Below are 24,459 nucleotides of genomic sequence, written 5' to 3' on the forward strand. Positions count from 1 at the left end.
GCCCCACGCACAGTGCCCAGTGTGTGAATTGTGTGGCTGGGTGGCAAAGAGCCTCTGGCCTGCCCGGGGCACGTCCGTGAATCCCGGGTCCTGCAGGGCCTTTCCTGCTGCACCGAGGGGCTCCAGGAGAGCTGCAGAGGGACTGGGGACAAGGTCTGCAGGGACAGGAGCCAGGGAATGGCTCCCACTGCCAGAGGGCAGGGCTGGATGGGAGATTGGGAACTGGGAATTGTTCCCTGGCAGGGTGGGCAGGGGCTGGGATGGAATTCCCAGAGCAGCTGGGGCTGCCCCTGGATCCCTGGCAGTGTCCCAGGCCAGGCTGGACACTGGGGCTGGAGAAGCCTGGCACAGTGGGAGGTGTCCCTGCCATGGCAGGGTGGCACTGGGTGGGCGCTGAGGTCCCTCCAAACCCAAACCAGTCTGGGATTCTGTGATCCTCAGTCCTGTGGATTTTCCCTGTTATGGGCAACTAAACCTGTTGATCTGGTTTAGAGCTTCTGTATCACAAAGACTCGAATTGCCTGCAGACAGTGTCTGTGATTCTTACAGAGTGGTTAAATTAAATTAAATTTAATTTAATTTAGCAGGGCTTTAGTGCCTTGTTTGCCCAGAGCCACTGCAGATGTCACAGTTTGGTTGCTGTGTTTTTCAGGTCACTATGAAGGCCCTGTATGGTCAGCAGAATTCTCCTGGAGAGGAAATGACATTTGTGTTCCAGGAAAGAGTGAGTTCCCTCCAGAACAGCTCTGTCCATCAGGCAGTGGGACAGGAGAGTTTGGCTGAGTGCCACGGGGGAATTGAGGCACAGAAATCTTGTGCAGGCTTGGGAAAGGAGTGGTAGGATCCTGGCACACACAGGCAGGGGAAGGAAGGTAGGGGAGGTGCATTTTGTCATCAGGCAGCGCTTGCCAAGACCACTGCTCTGCAGTTTTGGTGCCCAGACTTTACAATCAAGCTTTGTAGGCATGAAAAATGAGCCCTGGATCCACATTTCCTGGCTGAATCTTCTAGTCCCTGAAAAAGTAGAAACAGAGCTTGAGGGATCTATCAGGCTTGGGCTAAGAACGCCAGTTCTTACTGGAGTTGTTTCTTTGACATCATTTGGACCTCATTTTGGACTTGGATGTTGACCTCCGTGGGTTTGTCAGGATTTGTGCCTCAGGTAAAGTGAAAAAAAAACCTCAACAGAAAAATAATGTCAGTAGCTGATGAGGTTTAGTAAGGTCTAGTGGTCAGTTTGCAATAATAATATCATAATATAGTAACATAATAATAATGACAAGTAAGGCCTAGTGACCAGTTTGCAAGAATAGTAATATAATAATACAATAATATAATAATATAATGACGATGATAATGATAATAATAATAACAATAATGTTGTACATGTACTCAAAATGGTGTTGTAAACCCCTTTTCATTGAAAACACCTGCCTGCTCTCCCCACAAAACAGTCTAAGAAGTGGAGAAGTGCTTTCAGGAGCTGGAGAAGCTCCTGGGGGCACATCCAGGCTCTAACACAGCAACTGTAAATCTGTCCTAGGAGAACCTTCCTGCCAGCAGAGACCACGATGTGAAGGTGCAGGTCAGAGCCTGTGCTCTGAGCTGCGTGGATACAAAGGTATTTGCTCGGTGTGGTGTAGAGCTGGGGGTGGCTGTGGTCCCCATGGCCCTTGGCTGGTGTCTGGCACAAGCTGAGCTGTGGCTTTGCTGCTGGCAGTGGGCACAGGATTGGGCTGGGCTTCTTGCACAGCTCTGATTAAAAACCATCTGGAATGTCATTCCTAATTCATGGAGACAGATCACTTGTCAGCTGTGAGATCACGTGCAGTAAATCCCTTTTATCTTCATCTGACTCTAAGTCACAGGTTGGCTTGGCTGGCAGTAACTCCCTGCTTTTATTTTTTAATATGCTTCTAAATTTAAATACAGAACTCAGTGCCACGGTTTAATACCGCCTGAGGAATGTGTGCGCTTTCTTGCCCTGGATAACATTTTGGTAATGGCCCAAGCTTCCTGTGATGATCCAACACTGTAAGATGGTAATACATTTATAAACACAGAGCTTTAGCAAGGATGCTGTCAGCACTGTTTTCATGTAGCTCCTGTCAGAAATCAAACTGAAGAAGGAACTTGTGCCTGTTGGGCGAGAAATCTCGGGAGTGGTGCTGGAAGGTGAGTGAGTGTCACTGCCCAGGGAGGGGAGGGAGCAGGGATTCCCCCCAGGACAAAGAGTTCTCTTTGGGCAGGGCACTTCAGGGCAGGAGCTCTTTGCTTCCTTGGTTGCTGTCCCAGTGCTGGTGTCACCCCCTGAGGTGGAGTGGCCAGCCTGGCTCTCAGACTCCACCTGTGTGTTCCTGCATGGAGCTCCTTGTGGCTGAGGTGCCAGTTTGGGAATTCAGCATTTGGGCTTGGCATGTGTGAACATCAATAGAATTATGGGGTTTTTTTTCACAAGAAATATGTATCTTTAGTTTTGTGAGTTAGTGATAACCAGGGCTTCCAAATGCACATCCCATTCCTGCTATAAATATTTATCTTCTTCCCTTCTTTCCTCCTTTTCATCTCTCCATGGTGAGTTGGAAGCAAGGTGACCTTTTTCCAGCCAGATGATGAAGTGGTGGGTAAGTTAATGCCTGTTTGCCTCAACTGACACCAACAGTCATCTTTTTATAATGAATGGCTGAGGTTAGAATAATTGGTAAAGCTAAATTGACCATATATTTTCAAAATTAAACTGCTGTCACAGGAATAAACTTATAAATGGGAATTGTGTTCTAAGAATGTTCCCTTAGGATTTGAAATATGATGTTGTATTAACCACCAAATTGTGAATGATGCCTTAGGAGAGAGGAGTTATTTCTTAGAGCCGTTCTGTCCCACGTGTTTATATTTTGTGTGCTGAATGAAATTATTAGAGGATGACTGAAGTAGGACAGAGTGGAGAGTGATGTGGGGAGAGTGTGTGTTTGGGCATTGTGGTCCTTGCACTATTCCCTCACTGCACGAGAACTGCTCTAGGCAGCTCCTAGAGACTGGTTATTCCCTGGAGAAACCCTGGAGACAGCTGCAGGTGTGCACAAGCACATTTTTAATGGGAACTGTGAAAGACTGGACACAGCAGCCAGTTTTGCAAGGCAAAGCCATTTGGTCTAAATGGAGTGTGAGATTTGTGGGGGAGAGGGAAGAAAAGAATGGTTTTCCCTGGGATAGAGGGGAGAGCAGGTGCCAGAAGCTCCTGTTCAGGAGATTCTGTGGCCAGCGAAGGTGAAAAGCTCAGTTACAACCAGGATGGAGGGTTTTTTTCTGCCTACTCTGCTTTTGCTTTCTCTGCCTTCCTGAGTTTTTCCTGCACTTCCTTTTTTCTGTTCCTGCTTTTTAACACTTCCACATTCCTGTGTGTTCATCCCGTGCTTCTGCAGCACTCTGTGGTGTCCCCATTCTTTCTCCCTCAATCCCAAAATGCTGTAGAAGCACCTCTGGAACTGCCTCATGCCCCAGTACACCCCAGGCTGGGACCTGGCCAAGGTCTCTTACCTGTCCTAAACCTGCCAAGAGGGGACTGAACCCAAACAGGACCAGGGAATTCCTTGGGAGAATGCTTTGGTTGGAATGATAGCTTGTGTGAAATTCAAGGTCTTTGTTCCTTTTTTTTTTTCAGGAATTCTGCCCCTGGATTCTGAGGAGTCTGGTGTCTGTGAAGTTATCCTGGTTCACGAGCATTATTTGGGTTTGTAGACTATACAGTTTGCTAACAGTAATTTTTACTGTATCTGTAGACTTTGTTTTAGCTTTTCTAAAAGAGAGCCCATTACCTTGGAGCTCTGGGCACGCTCCTTCCATTCCAACATTCCAAAATTCCAGCTGCCCCACCGAGTCACAGAAGTTTGAACACTCAGTGCTCTCAAGGGCTTTTTCTTTGCTGTCACCATTTCACAGTTCATGATGGCCTAAACCACACAAGCTGACCCTGGTTTTTTCCTTTTCCTTTTATTTCCCTTCCAGCTTCCCATTCTATTGCTTCATTGTTGTTATACTTTTCCCTAACCTGTCAAAAAACTTAATGGGGAGAAATTTGCTTTTTTCTTCTCTTTGACTCAGTCCAGGAATATCACTTGGGACCAGACTAACAGATGGGGTGAAACAAGGAGACTGGAATTTTCAGGAATGAGGGTCAGGGAAAGCCTAGTATTGAAACATTGTTTTCAATTATTGTGAGCTTCCAGTTTTCCCTTTCTGGGCATAGATTACTTTAATGAGTAGGGTACTAAATGTGGGAGTCCCTGTTCTTCTTCCAACAGTTTGTTACCTTGAACAAGCTATTCTTTTGCTCAAAGTTTGCTCTTCCCAAAGAAGCTGTGGCTGCCCCATCCCTGGAAGTGTCCAGGGCCAGGTTGGACACTGGGGCTGGGAGCAGGCTGGGACAGTGGAAGGTGTCCCTGCCATGGCAGGGGTGGAACTGGGTGGGCTTTGAAATCCTTCCAACCCAAACCACTCTGGGATTCTAAAAATCTACATTTGGGTTGTGTTATTTCTGTGACTGGCCATGAATTCCAGCTGGGTAGTTATGAGGTGGCTCCCTTAAACTTGGTTATATCAAAATTGAATCCCTAATTTAATTGTGTGAAATATGGCAAAATATCCTCTCCATGGCTTCTTAATACGAGAGGGAAACAGGAGTCAGAGGTGTTTGCAGGTGGAGCCTTCCTGACTCACTGCGGCAGGTTGTGCTAAACAAGCCCCAGGGATCTGCTGGGGTTTTTACCATCTGTTGGTGTGTTTGTTGGTGTGTTTGGTGTGTTGGTTGGTGTCTGTCCCCTCAGTTCACAAGCCAGAGAAGGTCTGCTGGGCAGAGGCTGCCGGGACGGTCCGGGACGGGCTCCGCGCCTACACGGCCCTGCACTACCTGGCCCAGGTGTCCCCTGGCACAAGTGTCCTCGTCCTGGATGGAGCAAGTGTGAGTAGCAGCTGGGCAGCGGTCACAGATTCCCCCTGCACAAATGTCCCTTAGCACACAGCCCCTGCATTTCTGGGAGTGCTGGCAGTGCCCTTTGTTTCATGGGCTTGCAGGCAGGGCTTTCCCCTGTGAGGTCCTGACCAGGAACATTGTCCTGCCTGGAGTGTGGGGCTGCAGACAGGGAGGGTGTTCTGGTGTCCTACAGTGACGCAGTTTTGCCCTGAGTCCTCAGGGATAACTGCAGGAAAATGCCTTATTTTTTAGTCCTCTCCCACCTCTGCTGTTTACCTTTTCTTGGATATAAATAATTTGATTTGCTTCTTGCAGTTCTTAGTGCTAATGAAGATGTGGGGCTCCCTTAGCCAAGGTTCTGTAATATAGACATGGCTGGGGCTTTTTCCTTGGAGCTTTTTTTCCCTTCAAGCTCTGAGTTCCAACTGCAGTGACGGTGACTATGGTAATTAAAGTAGAATCTGAGCTATTTTGTTGAAGACAAGAACCATTTACTGACTAAAAGTTCATTTTGGCCTCACTTAGGACAGAAGCAGATCTGTGAATATTCAATTCTTGGCTCAGCTGTGGGTTTTTTGCAGGAGTAAGTTCATTTCTGGGTACTCCCCTGACTGGCCTTTACAATATAATTGTTCTTAAACAAGACCAAATAGTTGGTGTAAAATAAATGAATGAATGAATGAATCAATGACTCTGCTTTTCCCTTCTCAGCCGTTCGGTACCATCGCAATTCAGCTGGCCCAACACAGAGGGGCCAAAGTCATCTCCACTGCCCACAGCCTGGAAGACAAGCAGTACCTGGAGAGGCTCAGACCTGCTGGGGGTGAGTTTTATCCTTCAGTGCTGTAGTTTGGCCTAAAGAATGTCTCAAAATTTATTTTTTTTTTTGTCTGTCAGGTTTAGAGACTTACTTCTGTAAAAATTAAATACAAATTGATGAATAGTCTAAGTAAATTGTTTTCAGGTTTGTTCTGTGCTCCACAGGTAATTAATTTCTGGTTTAGGTGTACTTAATGGCATTTTTATTCTCCATTTCAGTTGTAATGACTGGCAGTACTTCCCAGTAGTGCTGAGTGCTGGCTTTTGGCCTAAGTGCTCAGGAAATCTTTCCATGTGATGAAGTGGTTGCTGTGGAAGGAAGGATTGCTGACTCACCACTACCCCAGTGTGTGCCAGAGCTCACACACCTGACAGCCAGCACTCAGCAGCCTCAGATTGCTCCTACAAGTGGTCAGCCAAGTGTCAGGTACTGCCACAGCTGGAGCTGGGCATGCACAGGCTCTGCATTCTCCTGCTTTCTAAAGGAGCTTGGCCTCACACACAGCACCTGCATTCTTCCCTGACTTCTCTTTGGTACTTCAAGTTTGGGGTTTTTTCCCTCTGAAAATAACATGAGAAGATACTCTGTGTAGGAGCTACCGGCATCTTTTCTGACCAAAGTTTCCATGGTGTTTTGTGGAGGAAAGTGGGATATTCCTTTATTCTGACAGTTTTAAAGTAAAGGATGGCTTGTCAGTCTGGCTGGATTGCAGCAAAAGGTTAAAACTGGTGCCTGCTACTTCCTCCTGCAAATACCAAGTGCTGCAGTGTGATTGCCAGGTTTATTTTTCAGAGGATGATTTTTGTTGGCATTCACTGAAATTACAGAACAGCAGCTGTAAAATGCCTCTGGGGAGAGCCCTGTGCAGCCCCATCTGCGTGGTTACAGCTGCACCCACCACAGCACCCCAGGGCTGCCACTGCAGCACCTGCCAGACTGATTGCTCTGGAGCTTGATAGCAACACTTTTTTTTTTGCAATTTGACCCAAAAAAGCCCCTATTTTTTCCTGATTGCAGCAGCCTTTTTTACTGTCTCTATGTTTATATATTTTACTGCACTAGCAGTCGTGACAGACATCAGAACTGGAAGATTTTTGGGAATGCTGTTGCTATGCAGAGCCTTGTTGCTCCAGCTGTTAGAGGGCCAAAGAGGAAATATAGAAGACCTAAAACTTCCTTTTGTAACATTTTATGGGTATATTTTGCTAATTATATAAAAATTTATGAGCTAGGAAAGGATTTAGCAATTTTATTCTCACAGTGCTGAGTTTACAGCATTTTTAAGTTCTTTAAATGTTAATGTCAAATAGATCCTATGTAAGCCAAGCTCTAAGTGGCTTCTTGTGCGTGTGGGTGGAGAATTTTCAATTTTGTGCTTGTTCAGTGGGTTCTTGGTTAGTTTTTGGCAGTTTTCAGTGAGCAGCAGTTTGTGTTATCATTGTTGAACATACCAAGCTGCTTCCTGGAATGGCTGAGGGGGAAAAATGATAACTGCAACTTTATTTCAAATAAAGAAATAGAACCTGGGTACAGCATTAAAGAGAGAAACAGTTTGAGTGCAAAAGCAAAAAGCTTTTAAAAGTGTTGAGACTTTCTGATTTGTTTGTTAGTTAATGTGATTCCAGTGCCTGAAGTAGAAGTTCCTGGTCATGTTTCAGGATTTGTATTTATACCAACAGGATGGGGCTTTTTGTTGTCTTAAGTAATCTCTGGAGTAAAAGTTATAATAGAATGAAGGAGGGGATTTTGACAAATTTTGACATTTTGATGCCTGTGTTTCAGGCTGGAGACAGACTATTCCATAAACAATGGGATGAGTTTCTGTTAGAGAAGCCAAGGAGAAGTATCTGTACATACACAGATATTTCCTCTGCTCCCAAGGGCACCTCCTGCTTTTCTTTTAGTTTGCTTTGTGAGGTTTTATTCTGTGCCACCAACACTGAGCTCTCAGGGGATGCCTCTGCTTAGAACCCCCCAGAGCAAACTCTGGGAACAGGCTGTGGAATCCTGGTGTTTCTGTGCCTCCCAGCAGTGCAGGAGGAGAGAAACTGAAGTTTTGCCAGTCAGAAAAACGTTACTTTGGAAGCTGTGCAAGTCACAGCAGAAGAAACTGAACTCATTTACCAGGATTTTGTGAGAAATACAGAAATGACAAAGGATTGTGGAAAGTTATATTACAGTTTGTTGCTTGGCCTTTTCCACGGTGGTGAGAATTTTTCCCAGCATTTTTTGGGAAGGATTTTGATGAGTAGTGTTTGAACTATTGTGCTGAGTTAAGGAACAAAACGGGACAATCTTCCTATACAGAAATCAGAAAATAGTCAAACTGGTAGAACTCTGGCCTTTATTTTTTTTTTTTTGATTGCCAGGCTTTGGGTCTATGAAACCAGAATTATTTTCAAAAAGTGAAATTATTTGCAGAAATATTACCATGTCAAATTGCCCTGGTAAGGAAAACATTTTAACTTCTTGACTGAAGGAAACTAAGAAGAAAAGGATATTATGGGGGCTTATTTGCATATAGGGAATGTGACTGTCATTAATAATCAATTATTATCCCATCTTTAGTAAATTTTGACTGTGTGTTCTCTCCAGTGAAATCATTTGACTTCAGTGAAAAAAAAAAGAGGAAATTACTTGGGATTTGAACGCATCCTATGGTTAGATTGGGGATGTGAAGGGACAAAAAGAACCCACCCCAAGGCATTTATCGATGATTTGTTAATATCCTTAATGACCAGCTCCTTGCATTTTTTCTTCCCTCCCTCCTTCCTTCCCTCCCCTTGCTGGGATCACATTCCAGGAGTCCGGCAGCCTTTGGTGGGTAAGTGCAGATCAGAGCTCAGGCCTCCAAATTTGTTTGATGTTCTTTCAGTTCTCATTTTGCTGTGAAATCTTTGGCCTGTTTAATTTATAAATGTCTGTTCTACCTCATAATGATGAAACAAACCCTGTGGCTGCTCCTTCTCTGTGTTATTGTTATAATATTAAAAATGGCTTTTACCTGAAAGAGAGCAGGGCTGGATGGGAGGCTGGGAATTGGGAATTGTTCCCTGGCAGGGTGGGCAGGGGCTGGGATGGAATTCCCAGAGCAGCTGGGGCTGCCCCTGGATCCCTGGCAGTGCCCAAGGCCAGGCTGGACACTGGGGCTGGAGCAGCCTGGGGCAGTGGGAGGTGTCCCTGCCATGGCAGGGGTGGGATGGGATCCTTAAGGTCCCTCCTGATCCAAACCATTCCAGGATTCTCTCTTTCCTGATTCTGTGGTTCATCTTTATAACCAGCCATAAACAGGGCATCATAGATGCCAAGACAAGGAAATGTGTTGGTGGCTTTCAGGTCAGCAATATTTCAACAGCAGATGTAAATTCCTTCATCTAAACTTTTAATTAATGTTAAGAGAGCCAGGGCTTGGACAGAATAGCAAAGAATGAACTTAGAGAAGGATTTCTAACCTTAGAGTGCCACATTTTATCCTTTTGGGCCAACAAACTCCAACAAACTCATGAATTAACTTCTGCATTCATAATTTTTGGTGTTGATTTTGCACTGTGTTGAAAATGAAAAAAAAAAAAAAAAAAAAAAGATGTGCCAGGTTTTTTTGGGTGTAGCTGCAAACCCGTTTGTGGCACCTGCAGAGAGCAGAAACTGCGTGTGCCTCTCGGGACCCGAGCTCTCAGCTCTGAGCACCTGTACTCCACTTCCATGGATCTGAAGTGGTTTTTGCTGCTGTCCTGCTCTGGCAGCCCGAGTGATCGACGTGTCCCACGGGAAGATTGACGTGGCCGAGAGCTGCCTGGAGGAGACGGGCGCGCTGGGCGTGGACATCGTCCTGGATGCCGGAGGTACTCGGGAGCAGTTCTGCCTCCCTGGCAATCGCATCTCACTACCCCACAGGGCTCCTCTGTCACCCCCTGCTGCTAAACGGGGCTGAAATCCTCCTCTGTTTGAAACTGGCAACTCAAAAATGGCTCTCAGGAGCAGAGCTGTGTCATCGTCGGTGATGCTGCCGTGTTTGAATACAGAAATTAACCCTAATTAACAGCACTCTCAACCTCTATTGGAACCCAGCTCTAATAGGTGAAAACGCGTGTGAAAACTCGTATACTCTACTGTAATAATGTGTAATAACATTTCATTTCCATAACTCTGAATAGTAACTGAGGTTACTATTAGTACTATTAGTAACTAGGTTACTAACTGTAATAATGTGTAATAACATTTCATTTCCATAACTCTGAATAGTAACTGAGGTTACTATTCAGAGTTATGGAAATGAAATGTTATTACACATTATTACAGTTAGTAACCTAGTTACTAATAGTAACCTCAGTTACTATTCAGAGTTACGGAAATGAAATGTTATTACATATTATTACAGTTAGTAACCTAGTTACTAATAGTAACCTCAGTTACTATTCAGAGTTATGTAAATTAAATGTTATTACATATTATTACAGTTAGTAACCTAGTTACTAATAGTACTAATAGTAACCTCAGTTACTATTCAGAGTTACGGAAATGAAATGTTATTACACATTATTACAGTTAGTAACCTAGTTACTAATAGTAACCTCAGTTACTATTCAGAGTTATGTAAATTAAATGTTATTACATATTATTACAGTTAGTAACCTAGTTACTAATAGTACTAATAGTAACCTCAGTTACTATTCAGAGTTATGGAAATGAAATGTTATTACACATTATTACAGTTAGTAACCTAGTTACTAATAGTAACCTCAGTTACTATTCAGAGTTACAGAAATGAAATGTTATTACACATTATTACAGTTAGTAACCTAGTTACTAATAGTAACCTCAGTTACTATTCAGAGTTATTACACATTATTACAGTTAGTAACCTAGTTACTAATAGTACTAATAGTAACCTCAGTTACTATTCAGAGTTATGGAAATGAAATGTTATTACACATTATTACAGTTAGTAACCTAGTTACTAATAGTAACCTCAGTTACTATTCAGAGTTACAGAAATGAAATGTTATTACACATTATTACAGTTAGTAACCTAGTTACTAATAGTAACCTCAGTTACTATTCAGAGTTACGGAAATGAAATGTTATTACACATTATTACAGTTAGTAACCTAGTTACTAATAGTAACCTCAGTTACTATTCAGAGTTACGGAAATGAAATGTTATTACACATTATTACAGTTAGTAACCTAGTTACTAATAGTAACCTCAGTTACTATTCAGAGTTACGGAAATGAAATGTTATTACACATTATTACAGTTAGTAACCTAGTTACTAATAGTACTAATAGTAACCTTAGTTACTATTCAGAATTATGGAAATAAAATGTTATTACATATTATTGTACTAGATATTATATATATTACTATAGTTATGTATTATAACACACTGCTGATATATATTTATATATAATAGTATCTAAATATATAAATACTATCTAAATATATAATGCTATCTAAATATATAATATCTAGATATATAATGTATGCATTTAAATTATATATTATATATATTATCATATATATAATACACTGTTTTATAGTTGTTATATGTGGTGTTTTATACATTATGTTATATATACTATATATTATATATTTTATATCTTATGTATAGTATATTATGTATAAATGTATAGTATATTATGTATAATATATAGTATTATGAATAAGATATTATGTTATATACTATATAATATAGGCTATATTCCAGTCTATAATGTAACTATATGGTATTATGAATAAGAATATAAACAAAATATTGCTCTGAATAGTAACTTCAGAGCTATTATAAAACATCATTCTGAGTAAAGTATATTAAATACTCAGGGTATAAGTAAAATAACAAATTCAGAGTTTTTCAACGATTTTTACCTGAAACAACCTTAGAGTTCCACTGAGAGGTGTGGAAATAAATAGATACTGAATTTTCCACATCTTCTCCTGAGCTCAGAGGAATTTATTGTCCCTCCCCAGTGAGGTTATACAGTGCTGAAGATGAACCAGCTTCCAAATGCCAGCTGCTGCCTCACAAGCACGACATCATCACTCTGCTTGGGGTTGGGGGACGCTGGATAACGACGGAAAGGAACCTGCAGGTAAAGATGCCTGTGGCAGGGAGTAGTTTGTCCCACAGAAAATAGAGATACAGACACATAAAAGTGTTGTTTCAACCTGTCAGTGTTACGAGTTTCCTCTCTTTTAAGAATGGGCAAGGGGTGTTTTTTGTTTGGTTTAACCATCTCTATAAAATAACCATTTAACCTTTATTTTTGCGTGGGAAAATGTAACTAAATAACATTTTTCTTCAATTTGCTTCAGCTGGATCCTCCAGACAGCCATTCCTTGTTCCTTAAGGGAGCCACAGTGTCCTTCCTGAACGATGAGATCTGGAACTTGTCCAGTGTGCAGCGGGGGAAGTATCTCAATATCCTTTGGCGGTGCTGTGGAATTCTCACTGCTCAAAGGGGTGAAGATACAGCTGGGAAATCCCACTGAGAGGTTCTCCTCTGCTCAGTGCTGCAACCTCGCTGAAAGGTGGAGATAACATATGAGACACTCAGGTTTTAAGGTATTCTCTGCATTCCTTTTAAATACATCATGGAAGCCCAGACTGCTTTGGTGGGAAGGACCTCAAAGCTCATCCCACCCCACCCCTGCCATGGCAGGGACACCTCCCACTGTCCCACGCTGCTCCCAGCCCGTGTCCAACCCGGCCTTGAAAATGTCTCTACAAGCTTCAGTAAAAGCAGTGCTGCAAAACACCCATTCTGAGAGAAAAGAACGCAGTATTTTGTTTCATTATTGAACCAATTAATTGAAGATTTGATTCTATATGTTTTTATTTTATGAAATTGACATTTTGGGGTTTTGTTTTGGTTGTTGTGCTTTTGGGCATTAGATGCATCACCTGTAAACTTAATGCACTCATGTTCACTGCAAAAGTGGAAGTGTTTTGGCTTCCTAACTTTTCCTTTATTTGCAATGTACAGAAATATATGTACAGAAAATGTACTGATTTGTTTTGTACCTGAAATTTATGGAGGGACAATGTGGGTTGGGAACAGGAAAAGGAATGTCTGCTACATTTGGGCTGATGCAGCTGGACTGAGCTCCTTGGGCAGGACATTTTCAGCCCTGGAAGGTTTGGGTGCTTTTTGGTTTAGGAACTTGTGAAATTCTGGAGCATCTGGCATCACTGTCATCTGAAGAAATCACAAACTGATCACTTTTTAAAAGAACTTGGGCTTCAAGTATCAGCCTGATTGCCCTTAAAATGAAGGATGAACCTTGTAGTTTGAGTTTCAAAGACTGAATACAGCCCCATGTGTTGTGCTGTCTTGGCTGGTGGTCATGAACTCACAGACCCCTCACATGGCAGTGTGCTCCAAGAATTTTCAGCCTCTGCAGTGTTCCCAACTTCATTTTGGCTTTTTATCAGGTGCCTGTATGAACAGTCACAACAGCTACCTGGTCCCAAAATCTGTTCTCTTCATTCTGCACAAAAAATGCCATTGATTAATGTTCTAATAGTGCAGGCTGCACTTGTATTTCATATTGAAATACTGAATAATTTCATATTGAAGTAATTGAAATATCCCATATTTCACTTCTGCATCCTGTCTCAGGAAAGGAGGTTTCTGATATACAAACAAGTGCAAAAATCTGATCTAAAGCCTGAAATTGAGGTTAATTTTCATTTTGCCTTGATCTTGCTGAGTTTGTGTCAGTACAGGGCTGTGACCAGCAAATGTGATTGTAAGGAGATTTCTCCCCAGCTCGATTGTTCCTTAACAGTCCTCTTGGATACCCATCCTGGAAGATATCATGGAGAAATTATCAAATGGCATTTTCAGGTGAGAGATGCGGAGATTTTGTGGGTTTTTTAATTCAGCATTAGAAGTAGAAAACTCTTGCCAGCACTAACCCTCCTGAGCAGAGCTTCAGGAGATAGGAAGACTCCCATAATAAGGTGGGAATGGAAGATGCCTTCCCTTAAAGCAGGATAACAGCTGCTGTTGATCAGAACCCTCCGCACCACTCCCTTTTTCCCCTGCTAGAAGGATCTCTTTTAATTCACTTGTGGCTCCTGTTTGCTCTGGGGCTTTTCCCTTCTTCTGTGCACTGGAGCAAAGCCATAAAACTGTTCCTTTGTTTGAGGAGGGAGGCTGACACTGTGAAAGTAAAGTGTGTCCTGTGCTATTTCTGGTGGTCTGAGTGTGCTCACCAGCACTTTTTACTGTTTCATTTCAGGCCTCAGCTGGATGAACCGATCCCATTGTATGAAGCCAAAGTTTCTATGGAAATAGTTCAGAAGAATCAAGCAAGAAAGAGACAAGTCATCCAGTTCTGACACACAGCTTCTGATTTCTCAGCCTGGGGAAGATAAAGAAATGTATTTGTGGAGCAAATCAGTGTACACGTGCAGGCAGTAAACAGAATTTAAACATTCTTTGTACCTCAGCTCAAATGGTCTCTGAAGCTTCTGTGACTTCAGGGTTTTTAAATTCCCTTGAGCACAATGTTCCCATCAGCAGCTTCTAAAGAAGCAGCCTTGACATAAAAATCTTGTGTGCCCTGCCGCACTTAAAAATGTCAGAAACATCGACAGGCAAACTCAGTTGCTGTTGGTTTCCAACCCTAAGAAATTAAAGAGGTAAAAAAAGATGTTTTTATTAGTCTTTTTGTCTCCAACCCCTACCAGTAGTTACCTTTATAGTTACCTTTTGCTTTTGACTGCACTGAGACCGAATGCTACACTTAAAGATGTTAGTCCACATTTAAAATTGTTATTCAATTGAAGAACAGACAAAACTATCGAGGTTGGCAAGGGTGCCAGATAGAAAGGACGTGGTACTGACAGCAGGAGTTTCCCCCAGCTCTTTCCCTTCATTTCAGCACTAAGGCAACAAACCTGGTAAATCCAGAGTCCCCATGCTGGTGGAATTGTGTGAGTCAGATGTTTGAGGCACTTTGTGTAGCTTGTTACCTTTGGTATCTCCCTGTGCTGTGCATGTTAACCTCAGCACAGCCCAGATCTGTCTCTCCAGCATTATCCATCATTGTGGCCTGTCTGAAAGTCAGCAAGGGAAGTGGGGAAGGAACTGCATTATGCTTTCCTTGAAGCATGTGCCTCCCTACATGCTGTGATTCGAGAGCAAAAATGCTTTTTCTCTTTCAGCCGTGTTGCTCATTTTCGCTGTGGATCACTCAAACCACGGACATGGCCACTTCACCGTTGTGTCACTGGGAAAATCTGAGAGCAAACAGATTATCCAGAGCCACACTTGACCTGTCTCGCTCTCACCCACTGCACTTGCAGGAGGTTCTGGATAAATGATGCAGGGTGTTATAAATTGTGATGAATAATTTACTCAGTCTTTCAAGAGTCAATTAGAAACTTTATTGATTATAGCAAGCAATGGCCAGCAAACAGCGCTGGGCGTAGCCGAGCAGCCAGCGCTCTGCCAGCAGCTCACACCAATCTCCCCCTTCCCACAGGCTTTTGTACTTCCTCCTCTTCCGCCCTCGTGGCGTTTCCGGGAGTTTTCTGCGCCGCCGCCTCTCCTTGCTCGGGGTTCGTCTTCTGCTCTCTGGTGGTCGTCTGAGGAAGGCTTTTCTCCTCTTCCTCGGTGAAGGTTTACGACCCTGGAATGACCTTTCCATACGTGGTTATACACCCTTCGGCCCTAGCTGCATAATCAGCCTAAGAAATCGACACACTGTCTGGTTTCTGCTCTGCGGTTTGCTGTTACTTACACAAGCCCCTTTCTTTATTTGAGTTTCTGTAATGATGAACAGTCTCCTTTTACTTATCACAGTCCCCCCCTTTCTTTTTTTTTATTTTGTTCATCAAATCTTTTCATTTCTTGTAAGCTGAGGGCTAAGGTTTCGTTAGCCTCAAGGTCCTCAGGTATGGGTTCATATTTGGCTCTAATCAACATGATGTGAGCGGCTTCTAATCTTCCCTTTACTATATCAAGGATTTTATTAAAAATACAGGGGCCAAAGGTTAGTCCCAATATTAACAAAATCAGGGGCCCTGCACTTGTAGACAATAGAGTGGTCAACCACGGAGAGCTGTTGAACCAGGTTTCATACCAGCTTTGTTGGGCTTTTCTTTCCCTTTTTCGTTTTTCTAGTTTTTCCCTTAGTTTTGCCATTGTGTCCCTGACTACTTCTGTATGATCAGCATAAACACAACATTTTTGTCTGAGGGCAGCACACAAGCCTCCTTGTTGCAAAAGCAGTAAGTCTAAGCCCCGTCTATTTTGTAAAACAACCTCAGACAATGACCGTACAGATTTTTCTAATGCTGAAATAGATCATTCTATCCGAGTTAAGTCTTCATCCACCGCGATTCTCAGATTCCTAAATTCTGTATTCTGTTGTACTAGGGAGGCTACCCCGGTGCTTACACCAGCACTTCCCATAAGCATTAAGGTGGCTGCTGTGAGTGCCGTTAGTGGTTCCCATTTCTGCAGGTGGTGTACTGAAGTGGTTTGTGCGTCGTATACATACTCATTAGAGCGATATATGATTGCTGCCCGTATACAGTAGCCAGAGGTCTCATTAAATATTTCCAGAGAAATGCACAGGGTCAGTCTTCCCTTTGAACATATCCACTTAGTGTTTTTAGCCAGAATTGGCCATCTAGCTGGATTATCTTCCCTTTTAGCCTTGGTGACTGTCGCACAAAGGTATTCCATGTTTGTAGGGACCCTTCCAATACATCGTCCCCTCCCTGTTACTGAAGAGAGAGTTATCCCCTGTGCTTGGCTTTCTTTCTAATTACGTTGAGGAGGATTATTACTATTCAGCTGACTAGCCCTTTCAGATATTCCTATAGTTTCATAATATGGGGGTCAAATATCGAAACAGAGCCAACAATGTTCTGTGAGAGAACGGTCAGACTTATTAAGGACTTGACAGGCCCCTTCTATCAGTTTCTAGAGAGTACTAAGTTGAGGGTTACCCGTTGGTAATACCTTTGTTTGATTACTGATGGTTCGATTAGCATCTCCATCTTCTGAGTAGGTTGAATTACTACTTTCATCAGAGTAGATCTCTTTTCCTTCTTCAGCTATCAGAGGGTTTGAGCCTACGGGTTGTGGGTCTTGAGGCACAATCCCTTTCTTTACTACAAACGTATTACCTCTGTCCTTACCAGGCTCCCAGTATCTAATTCCCCAGGTTCGCCCCACAATCCATCCGGGATCTGTTGGTTCAGTTATATTTAGATATATAAATTGACAGTTTCCCGGACTTGTTACCCCGCCACTTGAGTCACGTTTTGGAGGATTACAGCCATAGGGCCCCCAGGATACTTTAAGAAATTTATCTCTTTCTACTACTTGCCAGTCCAGGGCTATCGTCTCACAACCCCAATATCCACAGAAAAATTCCCCAGGATAGTTACAGTACTCTCTTCCAGGATTTGAGGCTGGACACATATAAAATCCTTTCTGGTCTAAGCAGGGTTCTATGGGAGCCAGCTCACATAACCGGGGGTTGAAGCTCGGAGATCCAGACGTTATTTTTTCTTGAATTTCTATACCATCTATTCGGGTCAGTGTCCATCTAAAGGGTTGATGTGAGATTTGGGAACCTTTCCCTTGATTCAAGGCACAGAGTACAATTATTCCTATAATTTGCCAACAAGGGTGGGGCCTTGGCCTCACTAGATCAAATCGATAGTATCTCATTTCCCCCTTTTGGATTTGTTGCCCTCTAGGTGCTTTAAGGTCGATTGAGTCTTTCTGCGGAGGGAGATCAGTATTCAGTTGGCAGTAACTGGAGCATTTCAGCATTATTCCACTCGGAGGGGGCTTGGTTCTTTCTCCTCTGCCTCGCCCGCCGACTCAGGTGCTTCGAGCCGCGGGGTAAACCATCTTCTCGGCAGCAGCGGTACTCACCAGCACACCCAGCCTCTTGCTCTCGCCTAACTTTATACTGCTCCTAATTTTTATCTTTGACCGGGGTTGAGTTACACGGGATCCTTTTTACTTCCGTCCGACAGCACCTTTTTATAATCTGGGCAACAAAGGGAGTAGGCTCGTTAGAGTGGAAGCAAAAATTCTCTGGGTGCACTCCTTTGGAATAAATCTCCCACCACGTCTCAGTCTCAAATCGTACCCACTCCCCAGCCAATTCCCCTAATTTTAGTACCACCTCTGTCAGTTCCCGTTCCTTTTGATAACGCCTCCCGCAAACTCCAGTAGGTGGCTTTCCCTTCCGGCAATGGACCCACCACCGTTCTTGGCAAATTCTACAAATAAAGCATACAAAAGGGTGACATTTGCAGTTCACTTTTTCACAAACAACCTAACAATCACTAACAAGGGGGTAAGTATATCCTTTCTGATCTCCTGTATGGTTAGTCTGTACCACTGGTACTGAGTCCCTCAGTTCCTCTTCAGAGTAACCTTTGTATCTCCCGGCTGGCTGGTAATTTTCCAGTGGTCGCCTGAAACGACTGGTCCCTTCACCCGGCTCGCATGGGTCCACCCTCTCTCGGCGGTTCGTATTGCGGTTTCTGTAGTGAGCAAAACAACATATGGGCTTTCCCAACGAGGCGTTAAAGACTTCTCCTTCCATGATTTAATAAACACTTTATCCCCAGGCTTAATTTTATGCATTGCCAAGTCCAGTGCTGGTCTTTGAACCAGGAGTCCTTTTTCCCTCAATTCCTTCTTTCTGTTCATAATTTGCGTAAGGTAATTGTTAATCTGCGAGTTGTCTAGGCAGGGATGATTAACAGGGGCTTCCAAATCATACGGCATACCATTAACATTTCAAAGGGGGAAATTCCTACATCCGTTCGGGGTTGTGTGCAAATATTTAGCAAAGCTACAGCCAAGCATTTCACCCAAGACATCTTAGTTTCCATCATCATCTTAGTTAATTGTTTCTTAATTTCTCCATTCATTCATTCATTCCACTCTTCCCGAACTTTGTGGGTACCAGGGGGTGTGGTATTTCCACTGAGTGCTTAGGGGCTGTAAAAACTTCCTTTGCTATTTTAGAGGTGAAGTGGGGACCTCGATCTGGATCTATCATTTCTATTAATCCATATCTGGGGATTATCTCCTCCAGCAGTAATCTCACCACTGTCTGCGTGGTAGCCCTTGCTGTGGGAAGCGCTTCCACATAATGAGTCAGATGATCTACCATCACTAGCAGGTACTTATATCTCCCCACTTTTGGTAATTCAGTAAAGTCCACTTGTACATGTGAGAAGGGTCTTTGAGCCAGTTCCCTTCCTCTCATTACCTTCTCTCTTTGCCGTTGTTTGTTCACCCTTTGGCATGTTAAACATTGCCGTGTTACCTGTTTAGCTAAGTTGTATATTCCTATACACATATACTTAATGGCGAATTGATCAATTAGCGCCTGGGTTCCCTAATGAGTTTTATTATCTATTGCTTGTAATATCCTTAAGGCCGTTGCTTAAGGATATTTACCCATTTCCCTTCCTCTTGCACCCCATTTGGTCTAGCCTTTCCTTTTCTTGTGTTGTGAATGTTAAAATGTGTTTTACACCATGAAAATAACAATGCTTTTTCTTAGGATTTTCACAGGCGCATCGTATGGAATCTACTCCATACATCTTCCAACATGACCAACAAGGTGTTGTCTCTAGATCTTTTCCACAGGTGGTAGGTACAGTCTTCCCTTCGCATGATCACTGGTTTATATGTTAATGTCAACAATGCTGCTCTTTTCGCTTCTTGATCTGCTAGGTTATTTCCCCTTACTGTAATCCCCATCCCTGCCTGATGTCCCCGTACATGTACCACGGCTGTTTTCTTTGGGTATCGGAGGGCTCATAAAATTTCCTTTATTAATTCTTTGTGAATCAATCCTTTCCCCTGAGAATTTATCAGCCCTCTTTCTTCTCAAATCTTTCTAAATGTATGCACTATTCCATAAGCATACTTAGAGTCGGTATAAACGGTTCCTTCTCTCCCTTTCAGTAGCTCTAATGCTCTAAGTATTGCATATAACTCACATGCCTGGGTGGACCAGCGAGGGCTTAGGGGACCGGACTCAATTACTTTTAAGGTTTTTCCATCTATTATAGTGCATCCAGATTTTCGTTTCCCCTCTACAACTCGGGATGACCCATCTACAAATAACCGATCTCCGAGCTCCAATTCTTCTTCTTCTAAATCTGGTCGAATCTTTGTCTGTTCTTCTATTTGTTGGAGGCAATCATGGACAAGCTCGGAGGTTGGCTCTCCATACAAAAACTGGGCAGGATTTTGTACGTTTGCGGTTTCTATTGTTAGTTTAGGAGATGATATCAAGATAACTTCATACTTTAGGAGTCTAGCATCTGTAATCCACTTCTCTGCCTTCTGTTGTAATACTCCTCTTATGTTATGGGGTGACATAACTCGCAATTCTCCCCCAAAGGTAATTTTAGTTGTTTCTTCTACCAAAAGAGCTGCTGCCACTATTACTTGTAGACAAGAAGGCCGTCCTCGGCTAACTGGATCTAAGAGTTCGGATAAATAGGCTACAGGATTTTTTGCTTCCAGCCCAATCTTGGGCTAAGACTCCATATGCTGTCCCTTCACTTACCTCAACAAATAAATAAAAGGGTCTCTTGAGGCCCGGGAGGCTGAGGACAGGGGCGTTCACCAGTTCGGTTTTAAGGGCTTTCAGCCGTTCCTCATCCTCCGAAGACCATTTTAATAACCCGTCTTTAGTTAATTTATCATAAAGGAATTTAACTTTCCCACTAAAATTTTCTATCCATTGCCTACAGTACCCCAAAAGTCCCAATAGTTGTCTTACTTGTCTCTTTGTCTTGGGAGCTTGAAGTGAGAGTATCCCTTAGACTCTCTCAGGATCCAATTTCTTAGTTCGTTTAGTTAATCTGTGTCCCAAGTATTTCACCTCCTTTTCCACAAATTGTAATTTAGATTTTGATGCTTTTAGTCCCTTTAAACTGAGGAAATTTAGCAATTTAATAGTTTCTTGTCTTACTGTTTCTTCTTCCCTTCCTGCAATTAACAGATCATCTACATATTGTATTAGAGTTGTCCCCTTCCCCAGTACATAATTTCTTAGGATCTGCTCTAAGGCTTGCCCGAATAAATTAGGGGATTCAGTAAACCCTTAGGGAAGCACGGTCCATCTCAGTTGTTGCTTCCTATGTGTGTCCGGGTGCTCCCATTCAAAAGTGAATAATTTCTTTAAGGGGGCAAGCCCAAAAGGCATCTTTGAAATCTATTACACTATACCATTGGTTCTCAGGTCCCAGTTGACTTAAAAGGGTGTAAGGGTTGGCAACTACGGGAAATCTTTCAATAGTTCTTTTATTTATTTCCCTCAGATCGTGTACTAACCTGTAAGTGCCGTTTGGTTTCTTTACTGGTAAAATGGGGGCATTAAAAGGAGACATACAGGGTTCAAGCAGTCCTTGCCTTAGGAGCCTGTCTATTTCTGGCTTCAATCCCCGTCTCCCTTTGTTGGATAAAGGATACTGTTTGACCCTTACAGGGACCTCAAGGATTCCTAATGGTTACTTCAAAGGGTTCCATTTCTAACCTTCCCACTGTGTCAGGGGTATACCAAACTTCAGGGTTTATTTTTGCTCCATCCACAGCTCTTAAGGGACACAATTTAACACTTAACTTATTTTCCATTATGTCTACTCCAATTCCTAATTCTATCATTAGGATAGAATTAGGAATTATTCTAATAGAATCTATTATTTATCTCGCCCTAAGAGGTTATAGCCTGCTTCTGGACCTAGTAGGAATGAGCCTATCCCTACTTTAGAATGGGTTTCAAGAAAAACATCTTTTATTACAGGTACTCCAAAAGGCTCCCCTTTGGCCCCGACTACCTGTACTGTGTCAGACGATATTTTACACCCTCGGGGAAGGGTTTGGACAGTTGATCTCTCTGCCCCCGAGTCCACAAGGAACTCGTACTCCTTACTCCTGTTGCTGGGGCCTAATTTAACCTTTACCAGGGCCTCCGTTCTTTCCCATGTCCCCAGCAAATAGAGCCCCTGACACCCCTAGTCTTCATGGAACTGCTTCTCATCAGCCATCCTTTGTCAGCATTCCCACTTCATATGACCTTTCCTCCTGCAGTAAAAGTAAGTAATCTCTTTTTCCTCCTTTTTCCCATCTGTCCTATCAGTCCGTCTTGGACTCCGCTTATCTCCCCGCACAGCCGTTCCCCTTTGTAAAGGGGAGGGAGCAGCTTTTTGTCCTTCCCGAACTGCCGCTACCATAATTCTGACTTGTTTCTTAGGAGTTTCATCCTCTCTTCTTACACAAACCTTTTGTGCCCCTTGCTGTAATTCATCCAATCCCCCTTCCTTGCCAATTCTCCAATTTTTCTAACTCCTTCCTAATGTCTACCCATGAGTTCGCTACAAACTGAGTTTTTAGTAGGGCCTCTCCCACTGGGGTATCGGGGTCTACTCCCGAGTATAACGGAAAGGTTTTTCTCAGCCTTTCCAACCACTCTGTGGGGTCTTCATCTTTTTTCTGTCGTTCACGAAAAGCCCTGTGAATATTCTGTCCTCGGGGGACAGCTGTTCTTATCCCTTGTATGATAATGTTCCGCAAATCTGCCATACGGGCTCTGTGCTGCGGATCCTGGTTATTCCAATCGGGGCGTTGCATAGGCCATTTGGTGTCCGCGAGGGGCCCTTGTTGGTGCTCATCGTCTCATATTCTCATCCCTACATCTCTGATCATTCTCCTTTCTTCTGAGGTAAATAATATACCCAAAATAGATTGCATCTCATCCCAAGTATAAACGTTCGGACCCAGAAATTGATCTAGCCTTTCGGCATCTCCAAGGGGGTCCTCTAAGAGGTGTCCCATTTCCTTTTTAAACTCTCTAACATCTCCCGAGTTCAAGGGTACAGACACATATCCAGCCTCTAGGATTTGGGCCTGTTGTCCCGGTTGCCCTGCATTAGGGTTAGGGACCATACCCATTCCTGCTTCTCGGAGTGGGAACAGTCCGGGTTCCTCCCGCCTTTTCCTAGTCTGGCTTCTAGTTACCCGCTGATTATTCCCCTGGAGCTCAACATTCAGCTCATCTCCCTCTGAGTCATCTGGTACAGGGGCAGAGGGTTCGGGAGGAGGTAGGGGTGGGTAAAGGTTCCGGGGAGGAGAGCGGGGAGGAGAAGGTGGAGGTGGAGGTGGTGGAGGTATGTAGGGTGGAGGGGTGGAATCGAGTAAGTCTGCATCTTCTTTTGATCTTTTCTTCTTCTCTCTAGTACTAAGTGCAAACAATTTAGTGCGAGTTTCCCCTACTATCCAAAGGGAGGCATACTCACTTTCCTCTAAGTTGAAGGGCTCTTTAGAATTCACATAAATATTTAAAGCTTGACATACCCAATCCTCAAATGAGCCAAACACTGGCCAATACAGGTGGTCTCTTCTTACTTGTTTTCCTCCCCAGACTTCCATGCAACAGTGCACCATTTTCACCTTGTCTTTTCCTTTCCCGGAGGGGAAGGCATCCCAATTCTTGGCCATTAGTCCTAATGGGCTATCTGGAGGAATTTGGGGAAGCTTTACAGGGGTTCCCCCCACCCATGGGACCAGAGGGCTTGCTTTTCCTCTGTCCCATCTTCCGGAGTGCCTTCTCACACGCACCTCAACGCTTCCCTCAGTTCGGGGCCCGGCTTGTCAGCACTCATCACACTCCGGGATCCCAACCCCGACCGAGCCGCCGCCGTCCCCTTTCTGAACGGGGCAACCCCAGTAGCCCCGAAGGGCTGCCGAAATACACTTACACAGTGCTGCGTCTTCGCCCGGAGCTCCGTGCACAAAGATTAAGGGGTTGCCGGCTATTCTTTGCTTGCCGTTGAATTTGGGTTCGTCGGTAAGGCTTCCAGAGGAGAAACTCCTAAGCGGGGCTCGTCGCTGCAGCAGAGAGGGCGCCTTCCCGTAAGGAGTTTCCGACGGACGGCCCTTACCCGAGTCGCGGCACCAAACTGTCACAAATTGCGATGAACAGTTTACTCAGTCTTTCAAGGGTCAATTAGAAAATGTACTGATTATAGCAAGCAATGGCCAGCAAACGGCGCTGGGCGCAGCCGAGCAGCCAGCGCTCTGCCAGCAGCTCACACCGATCTCCCCCTTCCCACAGGCTTTTGTACTTCCTCCTCTTCCGCCCTCGTGGCGTTTCCGGGAGTTTTCTGCGCCGCCGCCTCTCCTTGCTCGGGGTTCGTCTTCTGCTCTCTGGTGGTCGTCTGAGGAAGGCTTTTCTCCTCCTCCTCGGTGAAGGTTTACGACCCTGGAATGACCTTTCCATACGTGGTTATACACCCTTCGGCCCTAGCTGCATAATCAGCCTAGGAAAGCGACACACTGTCTGGTTTCTGCTCTGCGGTTTGCTGTTACTTACACAAGCCCCTTTCTTTATTTGAGTTTCCGTAATGATGAACAAACAGTCTCCTTTTACTTATCACACAGGGCAAGCGTAGGGAACCGGGAGGAACTGTGATTTCGCTCCTCGTGTGCTGCCATGCAGCCCCGGAAAGGAGAGGAGCTTTTGTGCACGGCTGAAGCGTGCGAGTCCCCCGGGAGTTCCACACCCAGGCTGAAGCCTTGGACCCAGCTGTTGGCTTTTCCCTGATGCTGCTCACTTTTGCCTCAATGTCCTCCAAAGAAAGAAGATTAAAAAAGA

At 43.9% G+C, this 24,459-nt stretch overlaps 1 protein-coding gene and 1 long non-coding RNA gene across 3 annotated transcripts; one reads left to right on the forward strand and one right to left on the reverse strand.

Moving 5' to 3' along the window:
* The first annotated feature begins 592 nt into the window (after window positions 1-592).
* CRYZL1 (crystallin zeta like 1) lies at window positions 593-14,225 on the forward strand. 2 transcript variants are annotated; one of them, XM_068179467.1, is made up of 12 exons: window positions 593-724; window positions 1,544-1,621; window positions 2,103-2,175; window positions 2,580-2,624; window positions 3,662-3,730; window positions 4,824-4,957; window positions 5,681-5,792; window positions 8,593-8,613; window positions 9,533-9,631; window positions 11,761-11,882; window positions 12,106-13,640; window positions 14,038-14,225. In XM_068179467.1, exons 1-11 carry the CDS (start codon window positions 623-625, stop codon window positions 12,280-12,282), a joined length of 1,032 nt encoding a protein of 343 aa, XP_068035568.1. In that variant the 5' UTR covers window positions 593-622; the 3' UTR covers window positions 12,283-13,640; window positions 14,038-14,225. The 2 variants fall into 2 exon arrangements, with proteins under 2 accessions (XP_068035568.1, XP_068035569.1); XM_068179468.1 differs by lacking the exon at window positions 8,593-8,613.
* LOC137468109 (uncharacterized) lies at window positions 13,411-24,425 on the reverse strand. Its single transcript, XR_010995762.1, has 2 exons — window positions 23,564-24,425; window positions 13,411-18,052 (listed from the first exon to the last, which is right to left on the reverse strand). It is a non-coding gene; the product is annotated as an uncharacterized lncRNA (long non-coding RNA).
* Between the last annotated feature and the right edge of the window lie 34 nt (window positions 24,426-24,459).

The sequence above is a fragment of the Anomalospiza imberbis genome, chromosome 2, assembly GCF_031753505.1.
Source record: "Anomalospiza imberbis isolate Cuckoo-Finch-1a 21T00152 chromosome 2, ASM3175350v1, whole genome shotgun sequence".
Taxonomy (NCBI): Eukaryota; Metazoa; Chordata; class Aves; order Passeriformes; family Viduidae; genus Anomalospiza; species Anomalospiza imberbis.

Coding starts and splice junctions, on each gene's coding strand:
- CRYZL1 (XM_068179467.1), top strand. CDS start 623: ATGTCACAGTTTGGTTGCTGTGTTTTTCAGGTCACTATGAAGGCCCTG. Junction 3,731..4,823: donor GGTTCACGAGCATTATTTGG/GTTTGTAGACTA, acceptor CTGTCCCCTCAG/TTCACAAGCCAGAGAAGGTC. Junction 8,614..9,532: donor AGTCCGGCAGCCTTTGGTGG/GTAAGTGCAGAT, acceptor CTGCTCTGGCAG/CCCGAGTGATCGACGTGTCC.